The 10,950-nt window shown below is 45.2% G+C and overlaps 1 protein-coding gene across 1 annotated transcript in view; it reads left to right on the top strand.

Moving 5' to 3' along the window:
* BOD1L1 (biorientation of chromosomes in cell division 1 like 1) overlaps nucleotides 1-10,950 on the top strand; it is a gene marked incomplete at its 5' end in the record, with an annotated part of 61,087 nt that continues 50,137 nt past the window's right edge. Inside the window, 2 exons of the mRNA XM_015409534.1 lie at nucleotides 1-84; nucleotides 7,811-7,935. Coding sequence (XP_015265020.1) covers nucleotides 1-84; nucleotides 7,811-7,935 — 209 coding nt within the window. The remainder of the gene's footprint in view (nucleotides 85-7,810; nucleotides 7,936-10,950) is intronic.

Below are 10,950 nucleotides of genomic sequence, written 5' to 3'. Positions count from 1 at the left end.
GTGTCGCTCATCCTCAACCGCCTCAAGAGCCAGGGCCTCTTCGACCAGTTCCGCCGCGACTGCCTGGCCGACGTGGACACCAAGGTGCGGGGAGGGGCGGGGGGGCCGCGCTCGGAGTCCAGGTCTCCCCCCGCAGACCGGCTGCCCGCTTGGAGGGCGGGGGGGGGGAGATCGGGGTCATCTGTTGGGGGTGGGGTTCTGCTCAGAGGCCTGCGGCGGGTGGCGGCAGAAGGAGTCTCGGGAATCCGAAGGCAGCAATCGAACTGCCGCGGCTGCCAAAGCGTCGGCTCAGGATCTGAGAGACCCGGGGGGCTCATCGCCGCCGCCGCCATGGGAAACTGGCCGGGTGACCTTGGGCCGGTCCCCCCCCCCTCATCCCGGCCGACCTCGCAGGCTGGTTGTATTGAGGAGGAGGAGGTGGAGGACACATAGCATTGTGAGCTTTAGAGGAGAAAAGGTAAAGGTCTCCCTTGCCCGAAAGCCAGTCGAATCCGACTCTAGGGTTGCGGTGCTCATCTCCGTTTCCAAGCCGAGGAGCCAGCGCTGTCCGAAGACGTTTCCGTGGTCATGTGGCCGGCATGACTAGACACCAAGGCACACAGAACGCTGTGACCTTCCTACCGAAGTGGTACCTATTTATCTTCTTGCAATTTCTTGCTTTCGAACTGCTAGGTTGGCAGGAGCTGGAACTAGAGGCGGGAGCTCACTCCGTCATGCGGCACACTCGGGTATCGAACTGCTGAACTACTGACCTTCCACAGCCTGCAGTTCAGCGTCTTAACCACTTGAGCCATCACAGCTCCATTTAGAGGAGAAACTGAGATACAAATACGCAAGTGAATAAAACTTCCCTTGGGGGGGCACCATAGATCGAAGTGCGTTTTCCAAGAGGCTTCCAGGGCAGTCACCCCCCTCCCCCTTTGCTCCTGACTTCTCGTCTTGTGATGCTGTATTCAGCCTTCCATATTTCTCCCGTCATGTCCGAGGTGGCCTATAGAGCTTGGTTGGGGAACAGGCCAAGCCCAGGGGCCCCTATAGAGATGCACGCCAGCACCCCAAAGCAAGGAACCTCGCCTTGTCCCCCCCCTTTCATCTGTCTTTCCATTAGTTTTGTTGCCTTAGGGGGTGGTAAATGTGGACATTACCTCTTCTGTGGGTATACATGGTGGGGTGTACTTCTGGTCTTCATAAAAACCAAAACATCTCTGTATGTAATAAAGTTGGAGAGAAGAGTTGTAGTCGCATCCTTTCCTCGACATTGGCTGGAAGATCTCCACCACAACCCTGCTATTGTTGTTTGAATATCTGGCTTGGAAAAAAGACCTGGAGGACTTAAAAGTTCGCTCCTTGTGTTTGGTTTTGGTGGTGGTTGTTGTTTTTTGAGTTAGCCTTAATTAAAGGGACTGTGTGACTTTTGTTTTGGGGTTATGCCCCTTTTCTGTGCATTCCTTTTTGCTTCTATGTCCATAGTCGTGGTACAACCTACACACTCATTGATCGCCTGCATGAGTCAAGTGGTAACCTAAGCTGTTGCAAAGTCTCCTTGGGTACACCTTTCATATAGCTAAAATAACGCTTGAGCTTAGGTTCTCCTTCCACCTGAGATGGTTGTCCTTTTTCACAGAGCATACAGCTTTGGGAGGGACACACATGGAGTACTGAAGGAGACACCTGCCTACCAAGTGAGATCAGCCGAATCAGCTCGGCGATCAGCGTGGTGATAGATATCGCAGCCAGATCTCCCACATATGAACACAGCTTGGATAGCCCTATTTAATTCTTCTTTATTGACAGGTATTGCGAAAAACACAAGACTCACATGCGCTGTGCAAATTTGAAGGGATTCAAGTTCCAACTTAATTTGGACTTGCATTAAAGAGTTTGGGTTTATTTTTTAAAGAGCTACCTTGGTCATTCATACCAAAGTCCAGCTAAACTCCAGCCTTCTAGTGCTAGCAGGGCATTAAAGTAAAGGCCTTCACCTGTTTTTCCTCAGTGGCAAACAGAGGTATACTACTTTCGAACTCACAAGTTCCATTTCATTGTCATGACTAAAAGACCTGTGCTTTGCAACAAGTACAACCGTATAGGCATGTCTGTTAACCCAGAATAATCAATTGCTCTTGATTATTAAAAGTTTTTCCCCCAGATAAAGTTTTATCAAGGTTAAATTTTCTTGTCCTTTTCCAATTTAAACCTGCGCCTTGGCCAAAGCAAACAGGTAGGCCTTATAGTGTTTCTATAAACTATTTCTGTATGAATATGATATCAGAGATGTACAATTTCCTGAAGTTCTGAAGCCATGGAAAAAGTACCCACTCTTTTTTTTCTAGGGAAATCGGGGAGAGGGTGATGAAATAAGCTCAGGCTTGTTAAGTAAATATTGTATATTTTATTGCTTTAACAGAAAATTCATAGTGGAACAGGTTTATATGCTAAGCATAAATGGTTTAGCTTTCTGCAAAACATAGATGAAAAAGCGAATTGATGCAGAGGAAAATGAATCTTTAGTAATTATACAGCTCCTATGTGTTTCGCATGAAGCTTTGTCAGGGAGAATATTTCAGATTCTTTTTAGTTCCAAAAGATTCCCCCTGACAAAGCTACATGCTTTTTCTTCATCTGCATTTTCCCTTGGTGCAGCCCCCTCTTTTTCTTAGCTTTCTGCAGGTAAAATTGCAAATGTGCCCAGTACTAAAAAGAGAGCAGCAGATTGGCGCACCCTCTGCTATTTTAGCACATGTATCTTTGTTTTTGCCATCCAGGAGTTGGGAGAAAAATAAAAGTTGAAAATAGGAAACACAGATTTTATAGCAAAGAAAAGAGTGATAATTGTGGGGAAACAGATTTATATAGACACTAGGAATAAGGCCCATTGTGGAAATAAATACAGTAAGCTCTAGAAAAAGGCTCTGGGTGGGTGCCCCAGCCTTGGGCACTCAGTGTGAATTTGCTATGGCGACCTCAGCAGGGTATAATGACACAGATTCCACTGTTTTCTACAGGGGGACTGATCTCTGCCACCTGAAGAGCAGTTGTAATTCTGAGTGATCTCCAGTCCTCATCTGGAGATTGGCAACAATGGCTCCACAGGAAGAAATGGCCAGTTTGAAGGGTGGAGTCTATGGCATTGTACCAGTTTGAGATCCCACTCCTCCTCAAACCCCACCCTCTCAAGGCTCCACCCCCTCAAATCTCCAGGAATTTCCCAACCTGGATTTGGCAATCCTGTCTCTTTCTGAGCCAACCATCAACTTGCCTTTATCTGCCCTTCTGATTTCAGCTTTCCATCTCCCCCCTCCCCACAGCGAGAACCTGGTTCTAGCAGACCCTGCACTGAAGTGCTAACTGCTATGTCACAGTGGCTGTGGTGTTGCTTGGTATCACGACTGAACTCTAGACCACAGATCTCTCCCCCATAGAAAATAACTGCTTTGGAGGGTGGACTCTGGCATCCTATTCAGCCGAGGCCTCTCCCCTCCCCAAACCCTGACTTCTGTAGACTCCATCACAAAATCTCTAGGTATTTCCCAACCTGAAGCTGACAGAACCAAGCTTGGTTGCCTAGCAACAGCCACTGAAGGGAAAGTTAGCCCTACAGCAGGAGAAGAGAATAGTTTGACGGTTGCTGGCCCACCTCAGTAGCCAGCGAGCCAAGCAGCAGTAGAAGCATCTTCGTCAGGAGAGACAGCCATTTTGGCAGTTTATTCTGACAGGGAAGCTGGCAGTGGGCGTGGGAGAGGAGCAGACCCAGCATGCAGCCAATGGCACATGAGTACTCTTGAGTGGTGGTTGACAGGCCAATGGCTGATGGAGCGGACAGCACAGCCAATGGGAGAGCTAGAAAGTGCCAATACATTGGGCTTTTTTATATATAGGATAATAGGAGTAGCTGCTTACGTTTGTTCCAAAATAGAAAATATTTCATTGGAGGGTTATTCAGTGCACACCAAATTTCTTTAATTTTGGTACTGGAGAAGTTGGGAGGAGGGGAGTCCTTGCAAGATAAATATTTTTTCCTGAACTCTTCCCCACCTCTTGGGCCTTCACATCTCTAGATAAGATAGTCAGGTGGATGCAAGCCATAACCCTGGTTAGATCTTTAGACCTCTTGAAACGGTCATGGGGTGGCCTCTGGGCTTATTGGAACCGCAGAAGTGTGGATGCAATTGATGCCTCCAGATTCTGTAGAACTTTCCCTGAAATGGACTCGGCAGCCTTTGATTTCTACTCCTACTCCTCTTGGAGGGGAGCTGTGGAGGGTGGTCTGGCCTTGGACACACGTGGTGGCCTTGGAGCTTCAGATCTCCTCCAGAGTGAGTCACCGAAGACTGGATGACCCGGAGCACCAGATGGTCAGAGCCACTCGGAGTTTTCCAGAAACCCCCACCCCTTCCAGAATGGTTGGCGTGGCTGAGATATTTTCCTTGGCTGAAACACCATTGTTGATCCAGCAGTGGGCAGAGCTCTAGTTCTGTTGAGAAAATTAGTGGCCTTTCCCGGGGTGATTTCCTTGAGTAGTAAGCTGTTGTACTGTGATCAGATGCTGGCAGGCCATGCGCTTACCGCTGAAAAGGTTTTTCAATCATTCTAGGCCGTAAAATATCTACCCTCTTAATTCTTAATTGTCTCCCTCCCAGTTTTTAACGAATTCGTAATTTTTCTCTTCCCAACTAGCATAGTAGATACAGGATCTGATATATAGTGTTAACAGTAGGGAGGAAGGGAGTGAATGTGGGAGGGTGTTTGATTAGGAAATTATAGCTTTTATTGTGGCATTAGTTTTAATTGTTACTAAATTGGAATTGTTGTATTTTAGGTTGTGATTTATAAGGGCGGGGGAGGGGAGGGACAGAGAGCCAGAATAGATGGTAGAAACATTGCCAACATTAGAGTCAGGTCAGGGATCCCAGAGATCGGGGCAGACGGAGGTATGTCGGCAGTGTTCCCTCTAAGCTGAATTAGTGTGAGCTACCTCACAGTTTTTTAGCCTCCAGCTCACTCATTTTTGTCTTAGCTCAGGAAGGATGGCTCCAGAGCAAACTAATTTATTCAATAGCTAAATTGCTTGCTCACAACTTTAATGCCAGTAGCTCACAAAGTAGAATTTTTGCTCACAAGACTCCACAGATTAGAGGGAGCATTGTATGGCGGTGGGAGTAGGTTCTGGAATGGAAGGAGACGGAGATATGGTTATGCTTGGTCCCTTCCAACCTTTGCCCCATCCCAAGGCATGTTGGCGAGGGGGCTAGGAAAGTTAACCCACCTCTGTTACTGATGCTGTGCAACGCCAGGTCCATTAATAATAAAACGACCCTACAGAATTACTTTGTACAGCAAGAAGTGGAGCTGGTGTGCAAGACAGAAACCTGGGTGAGGGAAGGCAAGACAGTCGCCCTGAAAGAACTGCCCCCCCCCCCCCCCGGTTTGGTCCTCCATCAGTCTTGGACGCAGGGTTGGGGGAGAGTGGTGATACTCATCCACAAGTCTTTTTTCCTTCAGGGCTCTCCCCATCCCAAAGATCTCTGGCACTAACTGTGTTGGCTTGGTCTGGGATGCTGAGGAGAGTTTGGCTCTCTGGCTGGTGTACCAACCATCTAGCACACCGGCAGGCAGCCTACCAAGCCTCCCGGAGGCGGTGGCATCCTGGGCCTTGGAATTCCCAAGACTGATAGTTCGGGGGGGGGGGTGTTTCCCTGTCCATGCTGATGTTGCCAGCTCTTTGCCGGCATTGGACCTGGTGTTTTCCATGGCAGCACTGGGACTCACACATCAAGCAGGCCACACACCGGACTTGGTCTTTGGCATGGATCTGATTGCTATTGATGGAGTGCCATCATCTGATAATTTTGCCCTGAAGGTCCGGCTCCCAACCCTCCCCTGTCTAGGCAGTGAGTGGATTTATGCATGCCCGCAGAGACTAATGGATCCAGTTGGATTCCAGAATGCTCTGCGGGATCTGATGCCTCCCGGTGACTCATTAGATGCACTGATAGAGGACTGGAATGTCCACTCTCTGAAGCCATCAATGAAATCCTGCCCACACCCCAATGTCCTCTTTGCTCCGCCCCATGGTACACCGTGGCGCTTAGAGGGATGGAGCTGGAGCTTAGGTGACTAGGGAGAGCCTGGTGACGGTCTCATAACGGAACTGCAAGAACATCCTGTAGGACATTTTTGAAATCTTATGAGATGGCAGTGAGACTGCTAAAAGGGAATTTTATACAATCTCCATTGCATCCGCTAGCTCTCATCCAGCACAGTTATTCAGGATAATTAGGTCACTGACTTCTCTCACAGAGAGAACCCAAATTTTTAGGAATCTGGCCATTAGCTGTGAGGCTTTTGTGAGCTTTTTTGCGGATAAAATCTTGTCACTCCTCCGCAACCTGTCTGTCAGTGTTGACAGGATCCTGGGTGCTGTTAAGCCAGCCACTTGCCTCCCAGACCCTTGTCCATCGTGGCTGGTGAAAGCCAGCGGTGATGGAATACAGGACTCCCTGATGGATATTTTCAACTTGTCCTTCTGTTTGGGGGTTTATCCAGAGGGTTTAAAGGAGGCGGTGATAATACCACTCTTAAAGAAACCATTGTTGGATCCCACCAGTCCTTCTAATTACTGCCCAGTTGTGAACCTTTCATTTCTGGGTAAAGTAAATCAGAGAGTGGTGGCAGGGCAGCTCCCGAGCTTCCTGTCTGTCTGTAGCAGTAGAAAAGAGCAAGAGTCCAGGAGTCACCGTGTGACTCATTGCAGTGACTCGCAAAAGCTCCTATCCTGCCACAAATTTTGGTTGGTCTTTAAGGTGCTACTAGACTCTTGTTCTTTTTTGTTGTTCCTTTTGGTTCAATCAAAGGTGAAGAAGTAAAATTTGGAAACTGTGGGGGAGAGGTTGCCTTATTTTCTTGGGGGGGGGGACAGAATTGGGGGGAAATATATGTGCAGTCCGTGGTGTCTTCAAAGACTTAAATGGTAGTGCTTGGCATATAAAAATCCGGTCTGTATGACTTAGCACATGGAGCCATTATTGTGCGTGCTCACAAAAGCGGAGCAGCAAACCACGGCCCTTTACAGCATGTAAACATTTCTTAGCTTTCATCAGTTAGGAAAAGAGGGAACAAATAGTGCCCAAGTACATGTGTCACATGAGTTCAGAGCCCAAAAGATTTTCCTCCATAGCAGTTCACAAGGCTCTGACTTGAATTTAGGGGAGGGCCTCTTCCTGGTTATTATGAACTTTCAATTTTATATCCATGGATTTCACCAGGCACAGTTCTCTTTCACATCCTGGAGAAATCTAAAGCAGGCCAGATGATTTGAAGATTATGCATCTGTAGTAATTGACTAATATTGTAGATCGTCTTGCTATAGTATAATGCATTTTTAGGAAGTAAAAGTCAGCTAACTCATTTGAGAACCTTGGTTTTAAAAGCATTTTAGTCATACTAAATTTTTTAAAAATCTCATTACAGTCCCCTCTCCCAATTTTTCCATTAAAAACAACAATTATGGTGGGAGAGAGGTGGAAAGTATTCTTCAGTTTTCAGTTTTTTCCCAATTTAGAACGCGTTGTTAGAAAATAACTAAACAGTCTTAGCAGAGGAAGTGCTGTGTCCTGTTTTCAAAATTATTTGCAGAAAAGATTTTCTTTATCAAAAAAGGGTGTTTTTCCCCTGTTGAGGAGTATAGTTTATTGTGTGTCCCTTCACCTCTTTTCATTGACCCAGTTCTAAGACATGGATCATACATTGTGCCCAAGCTTGCCAAAGCTAAAATATTATTCTTTGCATCTTTCGTATCCTCTCCTTTCAGCCGGCTTATCAGAACTTACGGCAGCGGGTCGACAACTTTGTTTCTAACCACCTAGCAACTCACACGTGGAGTCCTCACCTGAACAAAAACCAGCTGCGGAATAACATCAGGCAACAGGTTCTCAAGTAAGTCACAGTGTTATAGATCTGTCAGTGTTTGTTATATAAAGAAGAGCTGCTCTGATGTAGCTGTATTGAGAGAGACCAGATGGACCGGGCTCCAAAGGGTCATTGGGAAAGGAATCACGCTAGCTTGGTGGAATTCTGGGTATGCCTCTCCCTGCCACATCACCAGCTGAGCTCCATGCTACATCAGATTTTGAACAAAATAGCTTTTAGTTTAAAAACAGTATGGCTCCGATCAGACGCAGAAGTTGCCGCGGGAGCAGCACGAATGCCAGGTGGATTATAAGGGTGCGATCACACAGCAGCATCTGGCCAGCGTAGTGCAACTGTTGCAGCCGGCTGAAGATGCGGAGTAAAAAGGTACCTCATAAAGTCCACTAGCAAACGGCTTGCAACGGGCCGCTGACTCTTTGTCTGATCGCTCCAGCGTGCTCCTCTTGCGTTGTTGGAGCATGCCGGGAACGTGCGCCGAGGAAGGAAACTGCCGTCATGTCTGATCGCGTTTGCAGCGGGACACACTGTGCCGGCGCAAAAAGCCACGCCTCCTCCCCGCATTTCCCGGCACGTGTGACCAGAACCAATGACTGTCAGAGGCGGGAGTGGGGGGTGTTGTCAGCAAGCTGCCAAATGTTTATTGTTCATGTTTACTTGAATGCCTCTTGGGCTCACGGAGCTACTTCCACAATCCTTTGGATCTAGCCTGACATACTTTGGATGAGATAGTTTGTTGCAGGAGGCACACTTCACTTTGGGTTTTTTTAAGTAACTTTTGCACTTTTCCAAAGACAATGGGATCATGCACATCTGCATGTATTTTTCTAAGAGCAAAGAAGCTGAAAAGCAAAATTGTAGCATTAAAATAATCGCAAATGTTTATTTTCAAGGGCTTCATCTTTTAAAAAATCATCCAAACTAATTTCATAAGTCACTTCAGTACAAGCTGATCTTCAGTAGCTGAAATGTATTGAATGGCAGTTTTTAAAAGCCCATAAAAATTGCCAAATTTATGTCAACCTTGATATTGCCTTCAACAAATAATAATAACTAAACATATTCAGAGGGACCAGAACGTTGCTCAGAGTTCCTCAAATCTTCACAAGTCCTAGGAAGTATGTTCAGAACGTTGGGGCTGCAGCTGTGATCTTCCATAATGTTTAAGTATCTTGCTTTTTGTTTCCTAGCTGAACTTCATGCACGGTCATTTATCAGAGTGGCTACGTATCTTATTAGCTGCTGCCTCTACACAATAAAGCCATTAATAATAAAAGGAAACACACACCATCTGATGTTTCCCGTTGCTCATAGTTGTTTTGAGGAATGTTATAAAATTGATGTTACTTTTTCTGCCTTTACAAGTGAGCAATTTTTTAAAAAGTTTCTATTGTTTTTTAAAAAAACAATTTTATTAGGATATAATAAGTAAAATTTTACGTCATATAACAAACTTTTCATATCCTTTTATCCAAATATCTCTCCCCCTTCTGACTTCCCACAGTGCTCAAACCTCTATTACATTCTTGAATTTTTTCCTCCTTTTCCAATTCTTTAACAACATAATTCTTTTAGGTAACGTATCGTTTTATGTGTTTATCTATGTATGTTTAAATTTAATCTAAATGTCCATCCAACCTTAATAATTGTCAAAGCAAAATAAATTGTTTTTTACATCCCAGTATTTCTCCAAGTAGTCTTTAAAGTCTTTCCAATCTGCAAAAAAATCTTCTGCTTCTTGATTTTTAAGCTTTCTCGTCATTTTGTCCATCTCAACCATAAAAAGTAACTTTTTCAACCATTCCCAGATATTGGGAGTTCTTTCTTGCGTCCAACATTGAGCGTATATCATTCTGGCAGTTGTAATCATATCCCACGTTAAAGTCCGTTTTGCAATATTAACTTCCTCCATTTTAAGTCCCAAAAGGAACACTTCAGGTTCCTTCTTAATTTTACATTTCATTATTTTTTCCATCTCTGTATGGACCTCAGTCCAAAACCTTTTTGCTTTATCACATGTCCACCACATATGGTAAAAAGAGCCTTCTATTTTTTTACATTTCCAGCATTTGTTTGATAAATTGTTACTTATATTCGCTATCTTTTTTGGTGTCATGAACCATGCGGTGGCTCAAGTGGTTAAGACGCTGAACTGCAGGCTGTGGAAGGTCAGTAGTTCAGCAGTTCAAGACCCGGGTGCCGCAAGAAGGGGTGAGCTCCTGTCTCTAGTTCCGGCTCCTGCCAACCTAGCAGTTCGAAAGCAAGAAATTGCAAGTAGATAAATAGGTACCACTTCGGTGGGAAGGTAACAGCGTTCCGTGCGCCTTGGTGTTTAGTCATGCCGGCCACATGACCACGGAAATGTGAGCTCCTGTCTCTAGTTCCAGCTCCTGCCAACCTAGCAGTTCGAAAGCAAGAAATTGCAAGTAGATAAATAGGTACCACTTCGGTGGGAAGGTAACAGCGTTCCATGCACCTTGGTGTTTACTCATGCAGGCCACATGACCACGGAAACGTCTTCGGACAGCGCTGGCTCTTCGGCTTGGAAACGGAGATGAGCACTGCAACCCTAGAGTCGGATTCGACTGGCTTTCGAGCAAGGGAACCTTTACCTTTACCTTTTTACCATCTATACATCATCTTATAACAGTTCTCTTTTAGATTATTACATGTTGAAATTTTAATTGCATTTTTCCATAAAAATTCCCAGGATGACATATTCATATTAACTGCCCATTTTACCATCTGATCTTTCACTGTTTTATCTTCCATATACCATTTTAGCAAAATCTTATACATCTTAGATATCATCTTTTTGCCTCCTTCCAACCACAGATTTTCAATTTCATTATATTTTTTCCTCAACCCAAATTTTTTTTTAGCTGTTTTAAACAGATCATAAACCTGTCTATATTGTAACCAACCATATTTATAGTCTATTTCTTCTTCTGATTTCATCTCAAATGATTTTCCAACAGGTTTCAAAATATCTCTATATTGTAACCAGTCCTCTCCCTTATAAAC

The sequence above is a fragment of the Gekko japonicus genome, unplaced genomic scaffold (assembly GCF_001447785.1).
Source record: "Gekko japonicus isolate JY-2015 unplaced genomic scaffold, Gekko_japonicus_V1.1 scaffold1191, whole genome shotgun sequence".
In the NCBI taxonomy this organism is placed as follows: Eukaryota; Metazoa; Chordata; class Lepidosauria; order Squamata; family Gekkonidae; genus Gekko; species Gekko japonicus.
This window is presented reverse-complemented; position numbering and strand designations above follow the sequence as displayed.